General features: G+C 43.6%; 1 protein-coding gene across 1 annotated transcript in view; it reads left to right on the forward strand.

Annotated features, from left to right (window-relative positions):
* PABPC1L (poly(A) binding protein cytoplasmic 1 like) overlaps window positions 1-26302 on the forward strand; it is an 83860-nt gene that overhangs the window by 47917 nt on the left and 9641 nt on the right. The window contains exons 8-11 of the mRNA XM_073681130.1: window positions 4068-4334; window positions 18751-18838; window positions 19908-20033; window positions 23799-23932. Of these exons, the coding sequence (XP_073537231.1) occupies window positions 4068-4334; window positions 18751-18838; window positions 19908-20033; window positions 23799-23932 (615 nt within the window). The remainder of the gene's footprint in view (window positions 1-4067; window positions 4335-18750; window positions 18839-19907; window positions 20034-23798; window positions 23933-26302) is intronic.

Below are 26302 nucleotides of genomic sequence, written 5' to 3' on the forward strand. Positions count from 1 at the left end.
CCCCCCATCCACGGCAGCAACAGACAAGGGTACAGCCAGAGGTTTGGTGGGGATGCGGTATTTCTCTACCAGGGACTGTGAAATAAGATTCCCGGCTGCTCCAGAGTCCAGTTGGGCTAGTTCGAAATAACGGTTCTCCCCGTAGACGATTGAAACTGACAACAGCAGGGATGGAGAGGATTTATTCTTGTCTAGGTGGACCTCTCTGAGCGAACCTAGACACAGGCGTTTCCCGACCTCTCCGGGCAGGCACGGATCCGGTGCTCCTTACTGCCACAGTAGAAGCAGGTCCCCTCGGCACGGCGTAAGTCCTGACGGGTCTTGACCATCTTGGTCTGGTCGACCTGCATAGGCTCAGGAGGGTGTACCTGGTTAGAGACAGAAGGAGTGACGGGTTTCTGAAAAGTAGGAGCTAGACGTGGTAACCTCCTCTCACGGGTGACCTCTCTGGCACGCTCCTGGAACCGTAGGTCAATCCGGGTGGCAAGAGTTATTAAGTCATCGAGAGTGGTAGGAATGTCCCGACCGGCAAGTTCATCTTTAATACGGCCGGACAGACCCTCCCAGAAGACGGAAACCAGAGCGTCGTTATCCCAGGCCAGCTCCGAGGCAAGGGTACGGAACCGTATGGCATATTGGCCCACGGTGAGACTTTCCTGACGGAGGCGTAGCAACGATGATGCGGATGAGGTCTTCCGTCCGGGTTCGTCGAAGACTTTCCGGAAAGCCGTGAGAAAAGCAGGCAAGTTGGACACCAGGGGGTCTCCTCTCTCCCATAGAGGATTTAGCCAGGCCAGGGCCTCCCCGGTGAGATGGGACATGAATGCAATTTTGGCTCGGTCGGAGTTAAACTGGTGGGACAATAGTTCAAAGTGCAGGGTGCACTGATTTATGAAGCCCCGTGCCTGGGCTGAGTCGCCTTCGAAGCGAGGAGGTGCAGAAAGCCGAGGTCCGGGGTAGGATATCATGGTGTTAGTGGACAGCGGAGCTGCCGGATTGCGAGACATGGCACTGGCGGAGGTTGTTGGTGGAACAGTCAGAGTGTCCAGGCGAGTATTGACATTCCGCAGGTGACCCAGGATGGACTCCTGTTGGGACCTTTGACGGGACAGTTCATGACACAGGTCCGAGAGCGAGGGAGCTTGGGTGCCACCGGGTTCCATGGCCCGAGCAAACTGTAACGGGTCTGGGAGGCGGAACCTCTGGGCTACTATACAAGGGAGCGGTCCTTGTAAGGGAGCGGGTGGCGACCAGGCAGGCAGTCACAGCAGGTGACCGGGACAGTCTCTGGGTGTACGGGCAGGAGGTCACGGCAAGTGATCAGGACAGTCTCTGGAAGAACGGGCTGGAGGTCACGGCAAGTGACCGGGGCAGTCTCTGGAAGAACGGGCTGGAGGTCACGGCAAGTGACCGGGGCAGTCTCTAGGTAAGGGGTAGGTACGACCTGTGATGGCTGAACCTCCAGGTAGGCTAGCAAGGCAGATGGAGGATGTGTGCTCCCAGGTGAGCAAGCGAGAGTCTCTGGAATAGCAGGTGGTCACAGCACGTGACGGCGGAGCCTCCAGGTAGGCAAGCAGGCAGGTAGCGGAGAAGCGCTCCCAGGTGAGCGGGCAAGAGTCTGGAATAGCTGGTGGTCACAGCACGTGACAGCGGAGCCTCCGGGCAGGCAAGCAGGCAGGTAGCGGAGAAGCGCTCCCAGGTGAGCGGGCAAGCTGGTCCATAGACAGACTGACCGGAGTTGTAAGGCAGACCGTCGGACCTCAGGCAAGCAGGCAGGTAGCTGATGTGCGCTCCCAGGTGAGCGGGCAAGTTGGTCCTTAGACAGACTGACCGGAGTTGTAAGGCAGACCGTCGGACCTCAGGCAGGCAACAGGAAATCAGGCAGGATTAGGACAGCAAGCTGGCAGGAATCTGGCAGGTAACTGGCAACGGGACCTGAGGGCTGAAGCAGAGTAGAACGGTGCAACAACATTGCTCGGGCACCTCCATTTTGGAGGAGGTGCCTTATAAATGGTAAAGTCCTCCGGCCATTGGCCGGGGACTCCTTAGGACGGTGCGCGCGGCCCCTTTAAGAGGGAGGGAGGGCGCACGCGCGCGCCCTAAGCACAGTGGCCGGGAAGGAGCGCGCGCTGCCAGCAGAGCGGGAGAGGGACGCCGGGCACGGAGCAGAGCGGTGAGGGGAACAGCGTCCCTGCCTAGCAGAGGGCAGGGACGCCGGCACTACAGCCACTATTTTTTATTACTACCCTAATTGATGGACCTTGTGCCCCTAAGTGTTTTTCTAATTACCTCCTGCTGTCCTCCTTGGACTACTGATGTCACGTCAAGTGAGGTGTGACATCAGTGATGCGGTCCCCGCGGTGGCTGATGGGCTGTGGGCTAGGTTACCCCACGCGTCACACCCAGCATCCACTGCACGCTTTCCCAATGAATGGGGATAGGGAGAGCACGCGGTGGATGCTGTGTATGACGCGTGGGTTAACCCCGTCTACAGCCCAGCATCCACCGTGGAACGCAGAAAGTGAGTCACCCCGGCCGCAGCCGGAACTTAACGGCGGATGTCAGAGCCGGGGGTCATTTGATGCCTGTGAGCGGCCAGTGATAGCACCGCTCACAGGCAGGAAGGACAGCAGGAGGTAATTAGAAAAACACTTAGGGGCACAGGTTCCATCGTTGGGGCAATCATAAAAAGTGGTGGCCAACTTCTTCAAGCTGCGTGTAACATGTGGGATAAAGGCACAGCACTTCGTGTTTCTTACTTCCTTGGTACAACGCATCTTCAGCTCTACCATTCATTTGTCCTGGACTGTCCCTAAGCCCACCGACTCTCAGCCTCAGGAATTTCCTGTCCACTTCAGCAGTGACCTGGGACCAGCCACCTGCCCTTCATGCAATTCCACGTCCACCAACCTTTGTATGTAAAAAAAACAGGCAATCTCCCTAGTACCTCGACTGAGCCCTAGGCTCCAGACGTTGAAGGAATGTCCACAATGGATATCAGTACGGCTGCCCACTACCTTGAACGATTGGCCCATGTTGGACCTAGCAGCCCACTGCACCTGAACTTGACCTTGTACTTCCCTATCTGACTCCCTATCAGGAAGTGACCACTCTTCACGAACACTAGCTCCCACCCACTGGGCTAGTTCTATCCATTAACTATGTCCTAGCCTATAGACTAAACCTGTTGTCCTCATCTTATGTCCTATACTGTTGCTAAGCCACTTAACTATATGAACAGTACTTATATTATCCCAAGTGTAACCCTGTGCTTACCCTGCACTATTCTCATTGTATATTAACATTTTACATTCTTATACGCTGCACATTACCATCATACAATGTAAAAGACGCACATACTATTCACATTACACGTAAAACCGCATGACACTGTACAGATAGCGCGATTGTTGTCTTCAGGGGTAGGAACGCAGCAGAACATTCCATCACTCTTACACATGGACTGGCTCCTGACCCGAACTTTACAGCTTTATATATGCTGGAGACACTGAAGTGAGTGTCAGGAGACCCAGCGGTTGGTGCTTGGACTGTGATACACTGAAGTCTGAATGAGCTCTTACAGGAAGTAGAATACTTGCCATTTTTGATTGGGTGGTGACAGTTGTCATTCTATACATTTATGATCTTTAACTATATGGGTGATGAGCTTTCACCTTGTGCCACAGAAGTAGTCTTAAAACTTGGCAGGTTAGATTAGTAAATTTATTGGCAGCGACTGGGCGCAATAAATACACCGAAAGGTCAATGTGTTCACATGCGTGATCTGCACAGAAATCAGGGTGAAATCCACGTGAATTCTGCCTCCCATCAATTTCAGTGGGACTCTTTTTTTGCGGAAAATGTATTAATTCTTGGAAGTTTCAGCACTGGGAGCCGGAGGGCTGACGTGTATGGAATAGCCACATTGAATGGAGTAAGCCTCGCGTCCTTGAAATCTGATTCTTATTTTTTAGAATGAAATATCAGCCTTGTGAACCTGCCCTAAAGAGGGGAAAAAAGAAAAGTAAGCAATCTCTACGCCTATACATTTCCAATTTCATTCTTAGGTCATGACAGATGGAGGACACAGCAAAGGGTTTGGATTTGTGTGTTTCTCCTCACCAGAAGAGGCTACCAAAGCGGTCACAGAGATGAACGGACGTATAGTTAGCACAAAGCCTCTGTATGTAGCACTGGCGCAACGAAAGGAGGAAAGGAAGGCAATTCTTACCAACCAGTATATGCAGAGACTTGCATCAATGAGAACCATGCCCGCCCCTATGCTGGGAGCATTCCAGCAGGCAACAAGCTACTACTTACCCACCATGCCACAGGTAAGCTCTACTCTGCTCTTTCATTAATTCTAGTATAGGTACAGCTAATGTAGGCAACCATACACCTATATTTTTCCCTTCAATAAACTCCCCATTTTGGGTTTGTTCACAAATTTAGAACTTTCCATAATCTTCTGGTTGAAATCAGTCATTGACATTTGGATTTCAGCAGCAGATCTACAGCCTCATTGTAATTCAGTGGGGCTTATCTATGGCTTTTCCATGCAGAATCCATGCTAATAATCGCTACACTGCGGATCCTAAAATCCACTATACAGTTATCTTTCAGTGCTTTTTCTTTCTGCATGTGGTTAGGAAATTTAATACACAATTCACTTGCATTAAATGTTCAGTGTCTGAAGATTTCTGAATGGATGTGAGGATTAGGTCGAAGGCAGACAGCTGCTAATAAACCACATCCTATTCAAGTGTTTTTCTAAGTATTATGTATAATCAAGGACTGCTTTCAAATAGGAAACTTTATGAAATGCTGATTTCTGGTTAGTTTTACTACTTGGTGGTGGATTCTGTGTTGGAACACTCCAGCATGTTCGTAGAGTACAGATAACCAATGATAATTGTAACTCTAAAGATAATGTGTACATTGGTATATAGTAAGCCTCTCCAATTGTCTTTACAACGTTTTTCAGATTGCTTTTTTGACCTTTGACAAGACTACTTATTTTCTGATTCCATTTAAGAGGCTAAAACTGTTTTCAAGAGGTTGCGCAAAAAAAGAAAAATGCAGCAGTTAGTCTTGTATCATAGTATTCACCCATTAAACAGGTGGATTTACAGTTGCAGCTGAAGTTATTTAACCACTATTGGAAATTAGGTTCATTAGCAAAATTTACATACAATCTGGGTTAACTGGAGTCCATTGCTCATGAGGAATGGGATAAGACTCCTTAGGAGCGCTAGCAAAACCAAAAAAACTGAGCTGGACTATAAGTTGACATAGGTGAAAAGTGCAAAATAACGTTCACTCTGTGGCCATTTCACTGACCAAACCCAAGAAAAATTCAAAAATGAGGACATACTCTACAGCATATAAATAGTAATTGTACTTGGAAATAACATGGGGTACCTAATTAACGCTACTCCGATCAAAAAAGCATAAAAGTCATCCCACCATGACCATGCCCTAATCTGTCTCTAGTATTAAAATTTTACCATGTGTCAAACGACATCAGTGTGAATAAGGGCAGAGCAGGACAGGACCCAACTGAGACGACCATCCATGGGAAGCTATACAGATGAAATTCTTTTTTTTTTTTTAAACTTTTTATTGAAAAATTCCACAGGATAATGGTTACAAACAGATACTGTCATAATATAAGGTCAGGGTAATCCAAACATTAACCATTCTCAGTTTAATACAATTTACATCACGTTCTCAATAATCAGACTAAACAGAAGAAAACAAATAGTTTGAAGCATAAGCTTCCTTGTGGAGCACTGCACTCTTTACTAAACCAGCCCATTCCCTATCATAATTCAGTATATATATCAATTACAGTTGCAATAGAGGTTCACTCTTACAGCCCATATATATCATATGTCATTTCCCATGCACTCAAAAGGGCATACATCAGGACTCATAACGTGAGATTAACAAAGTCATGGCACCAGGGGACAAGTGTGTTACGGGCGAGTTACACCATCTTTCCCATATCCTTTGGAATTTCTGGGGACATACCCTGTTCCTATATACTATATTTTTATACGGTATTGTATCATTCACTAGTTTTTTCCATTGGTTAATAGTAGGAGATTTCCCTCCCATCCATCTTAGTGCTATCGCTTTCCTGGCCATAAATATAACCTCCCGAAGGAATATCCGATCATAGTGTGTCCATGTTTCCTCGTCCACAACACCTAAGACACATAACTCTGGACTACATTCAATTGATATCCCAATTATTATTCCAGGGTAGTTATCACTTCACCCCAATATTTGTGTATTATCCCACAATTCCAAATAAGATGCCAGAAATCTTCCCCACATCTGTGGCATTCATCAGATACCGTTCTACCAAATCTATGCATTCTCACTGTGGTCAGGTAAGATTGATGGAGTATATATAATTGAATTAATTTCTATTGGCGGCTGGTGACACCACCGTATGCGCTTCCAGCGCATCATTCCACTGATCATCAGTTATAGAAGGGATTAATTGCCGCCATTTACTCTCAACAACAAGTTGGGTAGAAGTGATTTTAGAATTCAGTAGAAAGGTATATAGAGAAGATACCACGCCTGTAGATCCTTGAGTTTTAAGTACTCCTATCAATGGGTATTTAGATATTCGCCTCCTAGGATGTGGGAATTGTGTTATGGCATGCCTCATTTGTAGATATCTGTAGAAGTCCCTATGAGGGATTCCAAACCTTATACGAATTTGATCAAATGACAATAAAATTTCGTTTTCAAAAATCTGATTAAGTGTTGTTATTCCGTATTGCTTCCAGAAGATTGTGTCCTGTAGGTTTTTAAGCTGTGGAAATTCAGAATTATCCCATATTTGGGTTTCTCCCATTTGATAAGTAAATCTCACGATACACCTACTCTCATGCCACACCTGTATCGCAAGGCTATGTGCAAATAATAAGCCCTGTGGTGGTCTGTAAGAGCCTTCTAATATAGCCCATGGTGTATTCTCATTTAATAAATGTATAAGATGCGCTTCTGCATTAGTTAGTTTATCACTGCTTATCCAAAACTTCAATTATCGTATCTGATCAGCTAAATAATAGAGAAATAGGTCGGGCACCTCACTACCCCCTTGATCCTTAGGTCTCTGCTGAGATCCAATACTTAGTTTGGGCCTTGCTGAACCCCATATAAATGTCGCCATCATGCCGTGCAGTTTCCGAAAAAATTCTTTGGGGATTTTAATAGAAGAATGTTCTAATACATACAGACATTTTGGAAGGATGATCATTTTGATTAAGTTAATTCTTCCCACCACAGATAATGGAAGTTGGGACCAACTTTCAAGTTTTTTCCTCATCATATCCTTTATGGGAGTACACATTATCCTTCAGATCCATAATTGGATTTTGATTAATTATAATGCCTAGAAATTAGAATTTCTGTACTACCTGTAATCCAAAAAAACCTGTTCGGTTATGTTATCTATAAGTGGCATAACCACAGATTTGTTCCAATTGATTTTAAGGCCCGATAATTCCCCAAAGTAACTAATAAGGTCAATTGCTCTTTAAAGGGATTGTTCTATTTTGTTTACAAAGAGGATCAGGTCATCTGCATATAACCCCACTATATCTGTTCTGGAGTTTATACTAATACCTTCCACCAGGTGGTCCTGCCTAATTTTAAGGGCAATAGACTTTATCGCTAGAGCGAAGAGCATTGGAGATAAGGGGCAACCTTGTCTAGTTCCTCTACCCAGGTTAAAGTATTCCAATAGTATTCCATTTACTAGAATGTTAGCCCTTGGCATATAGTAGATCAATTTAATCCAGCTACAAAATTGATCAGAAAACCCAAATTTCAGGAGCACACACTGTAGAAACGTCCATTCCAAGGAGTCAAAGGCTTTCGCCATATCTGAAGAGCTATAGCCCAGGGTTTCTGATATTTATGGCCAATCTGTGTCGGCACTTGAGCTCTTCTAATATTGGATGAAGTAACCCTTCCCGGCATAAAGCCAGATTGATCCTCATGTATGATGTTTAATATTACTGTTTTTAATCTATTGGCTATGAGTTTCGTAAGTATTTTGTAATCTGTATTCAATAGGGATATGGGGCGATAGGAACTACATTCCTCAATTGGTTTATCTGGCTTTGGGATCAATACTATAGTAGCATCACAGAAGGATTGGGGAAGAGAGCATCCCGAAAGTGCTTCAGAAAACGTTTGCAACAGAACTGGAGCTATTAGATCTATATATCTTTTGTATAATTCTATAGGTATGCCATCGGGTCCCGGTGCCTTCCCATTAGATAGAGACATGGCTGCTTCCCTTATTTCTTCCAAAGTGATATCTCCATCCAGGAGTGTCCGATGTTCACAAGAGCGTTTAGGGAATTCTATTTGATTTAGGTATTCATCAATTTCCTCTATAGTGTGGTTGGATTGGGAGTTATACATTTCTCTATAGTATTCTTCAAATCTGCTTGCAATCTGATCTGATATAAGCAGTGGGCTACCTTCCCTTGTGTTAATGGACAATATTGATGGGGACGTCTGATTTTGTTGGACTTTGTATGCTAAGAATTTACTCGATTGGTTACCCAGCTCAAACTAAGTTTGTTTTGAAAAGAAAAGTTTTCTCTGAGCTTTTTCCTGCAGATGGGTCAGGTACTCCCTCCCTTTCCCAAGCCAGTTATGTAAGGAATCATCTGAGGGATTAATATATTCAGCTTCTAATAATTTGCACTCTTCGGTAAGCCTCTGCTCCCCAATAGACGATTCCCTTTTAATGTATGAAATCGTTAATCTAACGCATCCCCTAATATATGTTTTAAGTGTGTCCCATACTATCAATCTGTCAGGGAAGTCCCCATCATCTGCTATATATACTTCCACTTGATCTGGTATCCTATCATGTTCTCCTATAAAAGACAACCAAAACGGATGTATGCAAAACCTCTTGGGTCTGTTATCAGTGGAGCATGGTCCGATACCATTCTAGGGGAATATTCAATTTTACTTAAATCCGAAAATGCAGTACTGTTTCCAAATATATGATCAATCTACTATATAATTGTCTTATCCCGTCTGTCTGTCTGTCTGTCTGTCCTGGAAATCCAGGGTCACTGATTGGTCCGGCCGCGGCCAGTCAGCGATGCGGCATTATTGAAAAACATGGCGGCCGTTAGCGGCTCATGTGCGGCACGGAGGTCAGCGGCGCTGCAGCCGGCTACTCGCAGCATAAGTCCCCCGACCGCAGGCGCCGCTGATCTACATGCGGCTATCGTCGGGAGATCAGCGGCTACAGCCGCTTATCTCCCGAGGACAAGTGTGACGCCCCTCCCCTCCTCTCCCCTCCTCTCCTCTCCTCCCCTTTCCTCCAGTCCCTCCCCCGCTCGATCAGGACCCCGGCACCCGGCGTCATACTTACCCCTCCCCTCCTCTCCTCTCCTCTCCTCTCCTCTCCCCTCCCCTCCCCTCCCCTCTCCTCTCCTCCTGTCCCTCCCCCCGCTCGATCCGGCACCCGGCGTCATACTTACCCCTCCCCTCCCCTCCTCTCCTCTCCCCTCCCCTCTCCTCTCCTCTCCTCCCGTCCCTCCCCCCGCTCGATCAGGATCCCGGCACCCGGCGTCATACTTACCCCTCCCCTCCTCTCCTCTCCCCTCCCCTCTCCTCAAGTCCCTCCCCTCTCCTCCCGTCCCTCGCCCCGCTCGATCAGGACCCCGGCACCGGCGTCATACTTACCCCTCCCCGTGCCTCCGCAGCAGCTCCTGTGTCTTCCGTTGATGCTCTGTGACGTCTCAGGTCAGAGGGCGCTGTGACGTCTTTACACCGCGCTCTCTCCTGACCGGTCACAGCGCACAGCGTCAACATGCTGGCTACGCTGGAGTCCAGAGAAGCAGCTGAGAAAGGAGGTGAGTATTGGATTTTTTTTTTGTATGGGGCCATAGGGGACCTGCATGGGGCACTATGGGGGGATGGATATACAGGGGATAGGACTTCCTGCATGGGGCATTATATGGGGGTGAGAGGTGACATCCTACATGGGGCATTATATGGGGGAGAGTTGACATCCTGCATGGGGCATTATATGGGGGGAGAGGTCACATCCTGCATGGGGCATTATATGGGAGGAGAGGTCACCTCCTACATGGGGCATTATATGGGGGGAGAGGTCACATCCTGCATGGGGCATTATATGGGGGGAGAGGTCACATCCTGCATGGGGCATTATATGGGGGGAGAGGTCACATCCTGCATGGGGCATTATATGGGAGGAGAGGTCACCTCCTACATGGGGCATTATATGGGGGGAGAGGTCACATCCTGCATGGGGCATTATATGGGGGAGAGGTCACATCCTGCATGGGGCATTATATGGGGGTGAGAGGTGACATCCTACATGGGGCATTATATGGGGGAGAGGTGACATCCTGCATGGGGCATTATATGGGGGGAGAGGTCACATCCTGCATGGGGCATTATATGGGGGGAGAGGTCACATCCTGCATGGGGCATTATATGGGAGGAGAGGTCACCTCCTACATGGGGCATTATATGGGGGGAGAGGTCACATCCTGCATGGGGCATTATATGGGGGGAGAGGTCACATCCTGCATGGGGCATTATATGGGGGTGAGAGGTGACATCCTACATGGGGCATTATATGGGGGAGAGGTGACATCCTGCATGGGGCATTATATGGGGGGAGAGGTCACATCCTGCATGGGGCATTATATGGGAGGAGAGGTCACCTCCTACATGGGGCATTATATGGGGGGAGAGGTCACATCCTGCATGGGGCATTATATGGGGGGAGAGGTCACATCCTGCATGGGGCATTATATGGGGGGAGAGGTGACATCCTGCATGGGGCATTATATGGGGGGGAGAGGTGACATCCTACATGGGGCATTATATGGGGGGGAGAGGTGACATCCTACATGGGGCATTATATGGGGGGGGGGAGGTGACATCCTACATGGGGCATTATATGGGGGGGGGGAGGTGACATCCTACATGGGGCATTATATGGGGGGGGAGAGGTGACATCCTGCATGGGGCAGTATATGGGGGGAGAGGTGACATCCTGCATGGGGCATTATATACGGGGGATGTGACTTCCTGCATGGGGCATTATATGCGGGAATGTGACATCCTGCATGGGGTATTATATACGGGGGATGTGACTTCCTGCATGGGGCATTATAAAGGAGGGTCGGGAGACATATGCTAGAATACCCGATGCGTTAGAATCGGGCCACCATCTAGTTCTAGATAAACATCGAACAGCAGGTGTGTAGCAGGAAAATTCTCTTGAGTGGGTGCTGCTGCCTCCACAAATCAATCCAACCCACCTCCGTTATGAAAGAATGTAAAGCAGTGGTGTCTTGACTGACCTAGTGTTTGCAGGGCACATTTTATCCAAGTGTGTGTTAAGAATCATAGTAACCCCTTAACCCCTGAGGGTGGTTTGCACTTTAATGACCAGGCCAATTTTTACAATTCTGACCACTGTCACTTTATGAGGTAATTACTCTGGAACGCTTCAACGCATTTCCCTGATTCTGAGATTGTTTTTTCGTGACATATTGTACTTCATGATTTTGGTAAAATTTCTTCGATATCACTTGCGTTTATTTGTGAAAAAAACGGAAATTTGGCGAAAATTTTGAAAATTTAGCAATTTTCAAAATTTGAATTTTTATGCCCTTAAATCAGAGAGATACAGTACAGACCAAACGTTTGGACACACCTCATTTAAAGATTTTTCTGTATTTTCATGACTTTGAAAATTGTACATTCACACTGAAGGCATCAAAACTATGAATTAACACATGTTGGAATTATATACTTAATAAAAAAGTGTGAAATAACTGAAAATATGTCTTAAATTCTAGGTTCTTCAAAGTAGCCACCTTTTGCTTTGATGACTGCTTTGCACACTCTTGGCATTCTCTTCATGAACTTCAAGAGGTAGTCACCGGAAATGGTCTTCCAACAATCTTGAAGGAGTTCCCAGAGATGCTTAGCACTTGTTGGCCCTTTTGGCTTGACTCTGCGGTTCAGGTCTGGTGATTGTGGAGGCCAGGTCAACTGGCGTAGAACCCCATCACTCTTCTTCTTGGTCATATAGCCCTTACACAGCCTGGAGGTGTGTTTGGGGTCATTGTCCTGTTGAAAAATAAATGATAGTCCAACTAAACGCAAACCGGGTGGAATAGCATGCCGCTGCAAGATGCTGTGGTAGCCATGCTGGTTCAGTATGCCTTCAATTTTGAATAAATCCCCAACAGTGTCACCAGCAAAGCACCCCCACACCATCACACCTCCTCCTCCATGCTTCACGGTGGGAACCAGGCATGTAGAGTCCATCCGTTCACCTTTTCTGCGTCGCACAAAGACACAGTGGTTGGAACCAAAGATCTCAAATTTGGACTCATCAGACCAAAGCACAGATTTCCACTGGTCTAATGTCCATTCCTTGTGTTCTTTAGCCCAAACAAGTCTCTTCTGCTAGTTGCCTGTCCTTAGCAGTGGTTTCCTAGCAGCTATTTTACCATGAAAGCCTGCTGCACAAAGTCTCCTCTTAACAGTTGTTGTAGAGATGTGTCTGCTGCTAGAACTCTGTGTGGCATTGACCTGGTCTCTAATCTGAGCTGCTGTTAACCTGCGATTTCTGAGGCTGGTGACTCGGATAAACTTATCCTCAGAAGGGGAGGTGACTCTTGTTCTTCATTTCCTGGGGCGGTCCTCATGTGAGCCAGTTTCTTTGTAGCGCTTGATGGTTTTTGCAACTGCACTTGGGGACACTTTCAAAGTTTGCCAAATTTTTCGGACTGACTGACCTTCATTTCTTAAAGTAATGATGGCCACTCGTTTTTCTTTACTTAGCTGCTTTTTTCTTGCCATAATACAAATTCTAACAGTCTATTCAGTAGGACTATCAGCTGTGTATCCACCTGACTTCTGCACAACACAACTGATGGTCCCAACCCCATTTATAAGGCAAGAAATCCCACTTATTAAACCTGACGGGGCACACCTGTGAAGTGAAAACCGTTTCCGGTGACTACATCTTGAAGCTCAGCAAGAGAATGCCAAGAGTGTGCAAAGCAGTCATCAAAGCAAAAGGTGGCTACTTTGAAGAACCTAGAATGACATATTTTCAGTTGTTTCACACTTTTTTGTTAAGTATATAATTCCACATGTGTTAATTCATAGTTTCAAAGTCATGAAAATACAGAAAAATCTTTAAATGAGGTGTGTCCAAACTTTTGGTCTGTATTGTATGTCACACGGAATACTTAATAAATAACATTTCCCACCTGTCTACTTTACATCAGCACAATTTTGGAACCAATTTTTTTTTGTTATGGAGCTATAAGGGTTAAAGGTTCACCAGCGATTTCTCATTTTTCAAACAAAATTTACAAAACCATTTTTTTAGGGACCACATCAGATTTGAAGTCACTTTGAGAGGTCTTTATGACAGAAAATACCCAAAAGTGACACCATTCTAAAAACTGCACCCCTCAAGGAGCTCAAAACCACATTCAAGAACTTTATTAACCCTTCAGGTGCTTCACAGGAATTTTTGGAATGTGGAAGAAAAAAATGAACATTTAACTTTTTTCACAAAAATGTTACTTTAGACCCAATTTTTTTATTTTCACAGGGGTAACAAGGAAAAATGGACCCCAAAATTTGTTGTGCAATTTCCCCTGGGCACGCAGATACCCCATATGTGGGGGAAAAACACTGTTTGGGCGCACGGCAGGGCTCGGAAGGGAAAGAGCGCCATTTGACTTTTTGATTGTAAAATTTGCTTGAATAATTAGCGGACGCCATGTTGCGTTTGGAGAGCCCCTGATGTGCCTAAACATTGGAGCTCCCCCACAAGTGACCCCATTTTGGAAACTAGACCCCCCAAGGCACCTATCTAGATGCATAGTGAGCACTTGGAACCCCCAGGTGCTTCACAAATTGATTCGTAAAAATGAAAAAGTGAAAAAAAACCACTTTTTCATTTTTTATGAATCAATTTGTGAAGCACCGGGGAGTTCCAAGTGCTCGCTATGCATCTAGATAGGTGCCTTGGGGGGTCTAGTTTCCAAAATGGGGTCACTTGTGGGGGAGCTCCAATGTTTGGGCACACAGGGACTCTCCAAATGCAACATGGTGTCCGCTAACAAATTGAATGGAAAATCTGCTCAAATTGTTAGCGGACACCATGTTGCGTTTGGAGAGCCCCTGTGTGCCCAAACATTGGAGCTCCCCAACAAGTGACCCCATTTTGGAAACTAGACCCACCAAGGCACCTATCTAGATGCATAGTGAGCACTTGGAACCCCCAGGTGCTTCACAAATTGATTTGTAAAAATGAAAAAGTGAAAAAAAAACACTTTTTCATTTTTATGAATCAATTTGTGAAGCACCTGTGGAAACTATACCCCTCAAGGATTTTATTAAGGTGTATAGTGAACATTTTGAACCCAGAGGTACGACACAGAATTTGATAACATTAGGTCATCATATTGAATAAGTTGTCATTTGTCTTCAGCGCAAGTGCTCGCTACTTGAGTTTGCATCGGGTACTCAGGTATGCACCATGTACTGTGTGTGCTCGAGTGACATGCTCGAGTCCCCGCCCGGATGTTTCACGGTTATTAGACACCCAAAAAAAACCATGCGGGGATCGCTCGTGCATGGCAGGCAATCCCCGCAAAGTTTTTTGGGCCGTGAAGCATATGGGGCGGAGACTCGAGCATGTCACTCAAATACCCACGATACTCAATGCATACCAGAACACCCGATGCAAACTCAAGTAGCGAGCACTTGCGCTGAACACTAGTCGCCATATCGTCATCTTTTTTTCTTACTTTTGAAAAAAATCCCAGCCCTAACCCTAACACAACCCTAATCGTAGCACAGCCCTAATCGTAGCACAGCCCTAATCGTAGCACAGCCCTAACCGTAGCACAGCCCTAACCGTAGCACAGCCCTAACCGTAGCACAGCCCTAACCGTAGCACAACCCTAACCTGAGAGTTTATTTTTTACACCGTTCCTCATGCGGTATAAGTGATTAGACGACCTTATTCTTCGGGTCGGTGAGACTGCAGCGATACCAGAATAATATGGGGTTTTTATGACTGACAGCTGGCACACACTAAAAGACGCATTTTTTGTAAAATCTAGTTTTTGCATCGCCATATTTTGAGAGCTATAATTTTTCCAGATTTTGGCAGACAGTCATTTGACGGCTTGTTTTTTGCGGGATGAGTTGACGTTGTTATTGGTGCCATTTTCAGGCACGTGACATTTTTTGATCGCTTTCTATTCCGATTTTTGGGAGGCAGAATAAACAAAAAACAACAATTCAGGAATTGTTTTTTTTTTTTTTTTTTTTTTTTTTTTTTATTCTGTTCTGCGTGTGGTAAAATTGATAAGGCAGCTTTATTCTTCGGGTCAGTACATTTACAGCGGTACCACATTTATATTGTATTTCTATGTTTTGCACTTTTGCATAATAAAAGCAATTTTATAGAAAAAATTATTTTTTAGCATAGCTTTATTCTGAGAGCTATAACTTTTTTTATTTTTCGGCTGATGGAGCTGTATGGTGGCTTGTTTTTTGCGGGACGAGATGACGTTTTCAGCGGTACCATTTTTATTTATATTTGTCTTTTTGATCGCGTGTTATTCCATTTTTTGTTTGGCGATATGGTGATAAAGCATTGTTTTTTGCTTCTTTCTTTTTTTTTTTTTTTTTTTACCCTGTTCACTGAAGGGGTTAACTAGTGGGACAGTTTTATAGGTCAGGTTGTTCCGGACGTGGCAATACCAAATATGTGTACTTCTATTGTTTCTTTTTTGTTTTTGTTTTTTATAATAATTATTGATGGGTACATTATATTTTTATTTTTGGTGGATTATTTTTTTTTTAAATATTTTTACAATTTTTTTTTCAATTTTTTTTCACTTTCTGATAGTTTTTATGCTTTATTACTTTGTCCCACTATGGGACTTTCACTTTTTTTTCTCTGATCGCCTGCATGGCACAGGAATGCAGCACCATCCCTGTGCCATGCAGGCTGTCAGCGCTGGACAGGGAGAAGATTGTTTGGAGATGCACTGCGCATGTCCAAAAAATCTTCCTGCTGTCTGGTGACCCGGATGTTGTCATGACGACATCGGGTCGTCATGGCAACATCCTGGAAGCCACGGCAGACAGCGCTGGAAGCCGGAAGATGAGGTGAGTATCTGCGATCACCTCCCCTTGCCACCACAATGCTGCGATCAACTTCGATCGCAGCGTCGCGGGGGTTAATGTGCTGGGAGCGGTGCGTGACCGCTCCCTGCACATTGTCACAGCTGACACCCGGTACTATCAGCTGACACCCGGCGGCGATCACGCCCGCACAGCCTGTGTGCGCGCGCGATCGCCATGACGTACTAATACGGGTCTGGCTCTTAAGTCCCAGGGCACAGACGCGTATTAGTACGTCTAATGTTGTTAAGGGGTTAAAGTCTCCCATACATGCTCTACCATTGTAGCATCTGGGTACTGTGATACAAAAATCACTGCCTGTTGGAGTACATCCATTTTGGCTGGTGGTGGGTTGTATATGTTGAGTATTACATATGGCACCATAATCTATAAATGCGTATGCGAAAATAAATCTACCCTCTGAGTCTCTTTTGACAGTTTGAACTGACCATCTCACTGATTTATGCACAATGGTAACTACACCTCTAGAATAAGAAGTATGTGTAGCGTGTTTGTGCCACTGTATCCAGGGTTTGTTCATTCTGGACACAGTGTCCGGGGATAAATGGGTTTCCTGAAGGCATATTATTTGCGCCTGAGATTTACGTATCTGGGAGAATACAATATTCTGTTTCTTAGCAATTCCCTAATGTTCCATGAGAGAATTTTAAGTGACTCCATAAAGGTTCCATCTAAAATTTTGACCAAGGAAATTATTACCCTCAAGACTGCATGCTTCAATCATTTGTAGGCCATTTCTGAACAATGAAGTAATAGTGCAGTGCTCGCATTCAATTAAAGGTACAATCCGATATAAAACAAGTGACCAGTAGTGGCCATAGAAATACAATTGGAGATGCCTATAAACTTTCAAGAACTTAAGTACAGGCATGAATAGAAAATCCCCCCCCCCCCCATTTTTTATGATGAAAAGAAGGAATTATCCACTTTTCTATCCGAACCACTAATATCAAATTGCAATAAATTCAAAATATATACCTTAAATGATTCTGTATAAAGGCTACTAAAGGATTATTGGTCCGATAACCTGTTTTTTGCTAAACCCAAAGGGTAACCAAGTCATCGGACCCTGGACTGAGGCACTAATACCCAAAGAAGTGGGTACCTCGCCACCTTCCCAATACAAATTTTTAATAATTTTTATCAGCCCTTTCCAAGAACATTAACATAAGGATATATAATCACAATCTGGACTCCACCCCTTTCAATATATACTTCGCCCCTCCCTCCTGGCTAAACAGATGAAATTCTTAGCTCTGGAACTTTGCCAGTATCTGGTGTCTGGCTGTGCATCATGTTTGCAGCAGGTCATAACAGCTATAGGGTGCGCTACTAAGTTATAGTGACGCTTGTCATGAAATGATTGCATGATTCTGAGCCTGCAGTAGTCATTAAAGAGAATCTGTCTGCAGGTTTTTGCTATTTATTCTGAGCGCTGCAAAACATTGGGGCAGAGACAATGATTCCAGTGATGTTACTTACTGGGCTGTGTATCAATCAGCAGGAGATTATCACTAGAGGACTAGTAACCCTGCTGCCATGTAATCCTCCATATTCGTGAGCTCTGTATAACTCTGGCCCCTCTACTGATAGGCATCTTTCTGCCTATGCACAGTGAACACAGAAATCTGACAACTAATGGTGGGGGCTGGGTTTTTCAGAGCTCTGCATTCAGAGAACTGTTAGATCTGCAAAAAATAAATCTGACTTTATTACAACTGCAGTAAGCAGCCCAGTAAGTGACACACCAGTGGAATCAAGCTCTGTCCCTACATTATGCTCCTCTCAGATGGGATAGCAAACACCTGTTGACACTTTTTTTTTTTTTAAAAGGGGTTGGCCACAACTTTTTTATTGATGACTTATTTTAGGGCTAGGCCATCAATATCTGATCGGTGGCTGTCACCGGCGTGGGCTGAAGTACTTGGATGCTGCTGGAACATGAGTTCCATCATTTCTATAGTGGCCAAGGTACTGCAGATCCACCCCCTATTACACAGCCGCAGCCATTACAGACTTGACTGATTTGCTGTGTTCCAGCAGCATCCAAGAACTTCCAGCTGCTGGTAACTGCTGATTGGCGGGGGTGTTGGGTGTCGTACCCCCTCTAATCAGATATTAATGGCCTATCCTGTGAATAGTCCATCAATAAAAAAGTAATGGCCTACCTTTTTAAGTATAATTTTGTGTTGAATTTGCTGGAACCCCTTGTTATATTAGTTGCTGAGTTATGTAAATTGTACTTGTTTCATTGCTTTATTGCAAACAGAAGAATGTTTGTAAATTTTGCTTATACACCTAATTTGCAATGGGGGGGGCTGAATAAATGTAATTGCAACTGCATAGCAATGTTAAGACCAATACAGTCCCGTAATAGTATTATGAGCTACTTAGACATGTCGTATAAAAGCCGCGTGTGCTGCCTTGGTATTGTTACTAACTGCTTTGTTTCCCTTGAAGCCACCAAGCAGAACCTATTATAATCCAAGTCCTGTAGCTCCTGTACGTCCCACGCCTCACTGGACATCCCACCAGTCCAGGCCTCCACGTAAGTGAACGTAGAACATAGAAAGGACATATTTAGAGTTTTTTGTTGTTTTCTATAAATTCCCTCATGTTTGGCTTCTCAGTTACTTCAGAGTGATTGTTTTCTTCAGTTTCTATGACCTATCCATTCTGGATAAAGGGCTTTCCCCAAGACTGAAAATTGAACTTACTGATCGCTGGGGTCTGACTGCAGGAACTCGCAGTGATCTAGAGAATGCCGCACAGGTTGAGCGTATGCACCTTGCTCCATTCATTGCCTATTGGATTAGCGTTCTACCTCCAGCGAATACTTAGCACACATGTATCTAGAACAACTTTTGAGATTCAGTACTGGGTTACATAAATAGCACTTTGTGTTTAAAGATCCTAATAAGTTCTATGAGGAAAGGTTGTCTTGATAAAGCATTTTTTTCTTAAATCTTTATTGCTCTCTTGAGACATGATTTTGTATTCAGTGAACTCAAAAGTAAAATTTAAAATGCAGTATGTGAATGTGGCATAACTGAGGTTTCAAGTAATGTACATAAAAATACTTTTTAATATGATGTAAATTAATGTCTAAAAGAAAGTAAAAAGGAAAGTCTTTTTCTACAAATGTTTTAACATATAAGCAGTTTTATTTTGCCCTCAGTCCCCCATACATGCCTACATCCTTCATTGTGTGATTAGATGCCCAGGTCGCAGCCTGATGATGTGGTCACATCTTTCACATAGTGTATAAAGAACTTTACCTACAAATAATCTGCTAAAATAGGGACAAGCTTTACCGCTAGCATTTGGTTGTAAATATTCTGCATCATGGACATTTAAGATCCATACAAATATGGCTGTATGGTCTACTGATAGGAAAGTATTTTAGACTTGGCCATACATTACCAAACCTGCAGATTTTGGGGCTTTGGTGCGTTGGGGGAAGATGGCTGACTATTTAATGTGTTGTCCTGACTTTCTCCTGACGGCAGATGTGTGAAAAAAGGGGTTAGACATGTAAAGTATATGGAGTACTTCAGAGTCTCCAACAACCAGTTAACCTCTGTTACATTTAATGTCTATCCTTCCTGTAAATGCAGAATACCATTCATCTTCACCAATACTGAGGGCAGTTCCTCCAAGACGCCCCCCGCCTTCTAACATAAGTACAATGAAGCAAGCTTCCACACAGATGCCCAGGGCCGGTCCTCAGACTCAAAGAGTTTGTAAGTGTCATTTTCACGATCTTAAAGTGTTAAATTCCTAGTGTGACTGGGACATCTATCCAGCAGAGATGTCGTCTTTCTCATAGTTTATATGGGATGCCGAAGGTGACAACCTTCCTAAACGACCATGTGAAAAAGTTGCACCATCTGTATTTACACATTATTTACAATGTGAATCATTAAAGGAAATCTGTCACTAGGCTTTTTCTACCCCATCTGAGAGCAACATGATGTAAGGAAAGAGACCCTGATTCTAGCGATGTATCCCTTATTAGGCTGTTTGCTACAGCTTTAACAAGGGATCATTCCAATTCAAGTGAACCAATGCAATTTTCCTGTTTTTAATTCTTTTGAGATTTTGTTCTTTGGTAATAGTGTGTTAGAGAATGCAAAATCTGAGGAAAATGTTTTTCTAGATACTTAAAATTAATTTTCAAAGTTTTGAAAAAAATACGAATTTCTGTGTTGCGTGCCAGAACAAAGATAGAGGAACGTGAAAAAACACCATTCCTCTCAGACCTGTACAGGCTCTCACCCCATATGTCACAAGAGTATGTTTAATTTTTTACCCGTGTGGACTCAAATGCAAAATTTTGAAACGCATTTCCAAAAAATCAATATAATATAACATTTTCAAAAAATTCACATGTGCCTCCTATGCTCCTATCCACATCTGTACCAAAATTCAAGTTGGGATCTCAAAGGGATCATACTTCAAAAAATAACTATATGAACTATGTGTATTTGAAAATCTCAAATTCAGATCTGTTCAGCCTGTGGTCTAAAAGTGCAGGGTCTATGTTTTCCAAATAAAAAAAAAAAAGTTTCATGACTTGTCCTGATCCTAAACCAGGTAAATCATTAGATAAATCTATAGTGGATTCAGTGAAAGGTTTTTACAATAGTGATGAAGTGAGCCGAATTATACCTAGCAAGAAAGACTGTGTGTCTATGAAAGTGAATGGTAAGAAAGCTCATGTCCAAAAGAGGCTGGTTCTTGCCAATTTGAAAGACACCTATGAATTAAATGAAAAAAAAAAAAATCAACTTCTACCAAAATAATATTTTCAAAATTTGCGAGCTAAGAATTGTCCTGGCTGGTGGTAGTGGCACACAGTCACTATGCGTATGTACAGCACACCAGAACACTAAGCTTATGATTGAAGGAGGTAAGCTGAAAGATATTCAGATTGGGGAGTCCAACTCTGGCGATTTACAAAGTGTGTCTCACACAATGTGTCCAGAAAAGAGTTCGAACTGTTACCTAAATATCTGCAAAACAATGTCATCCAGTAAATGGCTCGCCAAGAAAAAAAACTAAATCATCTCGAAGAGGCTGTGATAGTGTAACTTATAAACAGTGGATATCTGGTGACAGATGGACTTTTGATACGGTTTCTAAAAGTGCAGAAGACTTTGTAGAACATTTTTGTGACCAGCTGATAGTCCTTAAAGGGTTAGTCTGAAACCCAAAATTAAATTTCAATTAATGAATCTTTAAAAACTAATAACTTTTGTAATTTAAGTCATGGTAAAATTCCCTACCTTTCACTCTCTACTGCAACTTAGGGTTCTGTTTATATTACCCTCTTCCTATGACAATTCGTTTGAGAATCCCCAGTGCATGATGGGATACTCAAATGAATTGTCATCTGCTGGCAGAAACTGCTGTCACTCCCCTTTCCGCTTCGAAACGAAGCGCCATCAGGGGGTCTGGGACTTCCCGACGCTCCCCTTGCTTCGTTTGCCGCCCTAAAACGAAGCGTCATCAGTGACACTCGTTTCAGGGGCTGGTACCTGCTCTATCCCTACGATATCTCCCCCTGTGCGATGAGCACAGTGTCCTGTCTGTTTATCTGAATAGTAATAGGCCGGCAACAGAGTGGTGTCGCTATACCCGGTGTGCAGGAGGACTAGCGCCACCCCCCTAGGTGACATCACTGGTCTCTTGGGTCTAGTGACACCACTCTGCTGCCGGCTTATTAATTATTATTCGGCTAAGCAGACAACAGACCATACAATGAGCTCATCGCACAGCTCCGAACATCCAGTTCATGTACTGTACAAACAAGGGCTACGAAAAAGAGGAGAGTTTAAAACATTGGTTACAGGAAGCAGAACCCATCAAAGGGACTCGGCAATACCACATTATGATTCCATGTAGTGAAACAGAAACCAAAACAAAGATTTTTTCATTCAGAAATGACAGTGAAGTCCATAAAGTGATAGAAGGTGGCAGAGGATTGGCAATAAATGACATAACTGGTCATCTGACCTGTGAATATGATCGGCACAGCTGGCTAATGGACACTCCAAAGATTATGACAATGAGAAGTAGAAGTAAAGGTAACCGGATTGCAAGTGTTTGTGTGCTCTCTGGAATTACTGACAAGTTATAGTAGATGAAATAGCAGGTTTATTGTAGACTCGTTTGAGTCCACTGACTCGTTCCTCAGAACAACCATACAAAAATAGCTTATAGGTTATATTGTATGGTTGTCCTGAGGAAAGGAGTAGGTGGACTCTGAAACACATCAACAATAAACCTGCTATTTCATCTACTATAACTCGTGTCGTAATTCCAGAGAGCACAGAAACACTTGCAATCCGGTTACCTATTGATATTCTATGGAAGCTGCTGCATCTGGTCTTTAGGCTCTTTAAGTGTTGTCTCAAACAACCTTAGAAGGTGAGCGGTTTTACGTTTATTCATCAAACTTTTAACCTGGATAAGACCCTATTGCGCTCTTGTATTTCTTTACAAGAAGTAGAAGTGACTTTTTTGCACCTTCTGGTCCATCCTCATCCTTTGTGTATCCAAGAAAACCAGACATTATGAAAGTAAACAAAAATTATATATATATATAACTTGGGTGGCCCCAACCCCCATAACAGTCGTACATACTGACCCAAAAGGAAAGGGCCGTTGTTAGAGATTAACAAGATTACATTTCACCTAGTAGAAGGGACAAATTGATGATAAAACGTGAAAAATGTAAAATTTGAAAAATGTATGTGTTTTCTCGAAATCGCCAATCAAAATTTAGAATTTGACTCCTCAAAAACAAGATATCAGCATGGTCTTGTGCTATATCAAATTAAAGCCTGTACAATTCTAAACAAATCGGTGCCTCTCCCATCTCTCTCTTAATTCTAGCCAGAGATATGATAAAAAATGTAAACTCATACAAGTGCAAAAAACACTAAAGAAAATGAATATCCTAAGATGTCAGGTAAAAAAAATAGATTTGTATCACTTGAAATGGAATGACCCTAAGATCACTGTTTTACCATTTTCTAAATACAGAGTTCTGTATAACCCCAATGATTGACTGCTTTTTGCCTATGCACAGTGTACACCCCAAAAAGCTGTCAGTGGTGAGGGTGAGGTTATACAATGCTCATGAATATGGAAGAGTACATGGCTCACATGTACTAGTACTATAGTGATGATTTGATAAAACTGTGATTTTATCAAAACCACAGCAAGCAGCCCACTGACTGACACCTTGCCGGAATCAGGGTGTCTCTCTAAATTATGCTGCTATCGGATTGGGTGGCAAAAGCTGATTAGACTCCATTTAATGACTGCATTATTAACTCTTTAGCTACTTATCTGCTGTATGTACATTATAATTATTGATAACTGCTTCAATGTCAAATTATATTTTTGTCATGTTGGTTACAAGTTTCACGTATTACCATCCGCTTTTACACAGTATTTTTCTTCTATAATGTTTTGGCTTTATTTTGCTTTCTGCTCAGCAAATATAGGTACACAGACAGCTGGTGCTCGGGCCCAAGCTAACTCATCGGTCCTGCGCACAATGACACAATACAAATATTCTTGTTCGGTACGAAATGCGCAGCCAGTTGTGAACAATGTGCACCTACAACAGGTACTGCATTATCTGACGGTTTCTGGTTTAAGCAATGTCTGCATATTGTTTACTCCATGTTTATCTGTAAGGGCTTAATGTTCATTAGAAAAGTAGATATTTCTGTAGATACTATCCATACAAGGTGGTGGTTACTTTTTAACTAGAGGTACACACAAAAACTAAAAGAATTTCGTATTGGAAAGAAAAGAAAATAAGAGCTGTTTCTTCTAGCTTTACTTATGTACTATAGGAGTATATGTTGTAAAACTCTTGATTACCATAGGAGTCTGAGAAGGTGGTTTTGTAAGGCATATGGAGCCTATGATTGAGATTTTAATTTTATGATTAGCATTCAGTATGAACTTTTGTCAGCCAGCGATGACAAAATCAGCTAAAGTATGGCATGTTACAGCGGTTCGGGTTGTGTACACTTACGGTAATACAAAACACACAAGCCTATATTATGAAAAATCCAGTATTTTAAAATCATGCAGGGTCGATTAACCATACTGGCCAACCCAGGTCACTTGGATAGCAACTGCCGCAAGATGGCCTTGTGACTGATTTCGTAAACTGCAAAGGTCTGACCTCTGCAGGCACCAATCAGAATCTCCTGCCTTTTCGACCTCTTCTTCTAGTGGTCTGCAGCTCTCACACATCTGTTAAATGAGAGGATCTCCTTGAGGAAGAAATCCCATAGTCAGATCCTGACTTGCTTTTACATTAGATTGTCAAGGAGACTCCACATCACTGAGCAAGACTCCTTTTTCTCCAAAGAAGCAGTTTCCTTTCTGCATCCTTGCTGAACACAAACTTGTTTTCAGAAATTTGGGGAAGAACATGGCAAAACAATAAACCTCCCTGCAAACGTTCAGAATTCTCTTCCGTACATCAAGAATATTTGCCTTCTCTGTATTATCCAGACTCCTCTGCATACGATTGGTTCAAACCACTACAAATTTGTGACATACACATTCGGCATGGCTGCAGGCCAATGACAGTTTTTCATTAGGTTCCTTGCACTCCTCCCAAGACATCCTGTACTTATAATAGTCAAAGCACCATCCCAAGCTGACAACTAAAAAGCCTTCACATCACTCTAGGAGTGCTATCCCGCTTAGGTTGGATCAATCAACCCAAATCTTTTATCCTTGCAGAGTATAATCTTCTTGGGCATGTGCATGAACACCACTCTGACCTCAATTTTCCTACTGCCGGAAAAATTTCAGACCCTCCAGCAGCACATCTTGTCCCTTCAGGGCCATAGCAAAATCTAAATTCAGCATTGCGTGAGAGTTTTGGGTTTCATGGTGTCATCAGTGGAAGCGATTCCATATTCCCAAATTCACATTTACTCTTTTGGTAATCCATTCTGAATCAAAAATGTCTCTGCAACAGGACTTTCTACATCCTATTACTATCTCAAGTGGTGGCTCCACTCCTTTCTTAGGGGCGGATCTTCCTTCCACTTCAGTGTCAAATGGATTCCAGTCTACACAGCATCTTACAAGATCAGAGAGTCCAAGAAATCTGGACCCTTCAACTTCCTTTTAATTTCCTGAAATTACATCCTATTTTTTTTTTTTTTTTTTGAGACACACCCATCATTTGCTGGGTCAGCTAGTCCGTTTTGACGGACTATGCAACAACTGATGCATACCTGAATCAGTTCACCAGGGTATGACCAAAAGTAGCAGCAATAGTGGAATCTGCCAAAATCCTGCTGTCGACCAACACACACATTACAACCTGCCCGGCATGTGTTCATGTTCCAGGAGTAGAGTTGCTATCTTTCTCAGAAGAATGGTCACTATACCCCGAAGGTGGTTGCCTAACTCAGGTCCAGAGATTTCCCTCTGGAAATCAAATTCAAGGCCTCCAGACTCTGCACAAGTTGCCTAGTTTTGTGTCCAGGTGTCCAGGTCGCAGGATCCCAAAGTTAGTCATTGGGGACAATAATTATTCCATATAACCAGTTTGAGCTGCTGTACATCTAACACTCACTTCCTATCCTTCATCAGTCCTCAAGGATGTCAAAGCATAGAGCATACCAGTGACTCTCATTGCTCCAGACTAACTCGTGTGGGCCGGGTATTTCCTGGCTGATGTGCCCTGATGACTTTTTTCATCAAGATCTTTCTCCCTCTTGCAAATTTAGGTACACTTCATTTAACAGTGTGGTTCTTGAAGCTATAAAGTTTCATAACTTTACATGCTGGACAAAATTATAAAAGCATAATGAAAGTTTAGTTACTCTTTAAAGCGAAGTCACCCCCGCAGTTGCAACAGAACTTGGAAGTCCAAAGATGCCCTAGGATGGTCTGCATTTGGACTTGTTTGAACTCTCTACAGCACACTATTTTGTTCTGTGTCCACTAACCTATGTTA

This window comes from Phyllobates terribilis, unplaced genomic scaffold (genome assembly GCF_046119375.1).
Source record: "Phyllobates terribilis strain yellow unplaced genomic scaffold, ASM4611937v1 Scaffold_5__5_contigs__length_657084704, whole genome shotgun sequence".
Lineage (NCBI taxonomy): Eukaryota > Metazoa > Chordata > Amphibia > Anura > Dendrobatidae > Phyllobates > Phyllobates terribilis.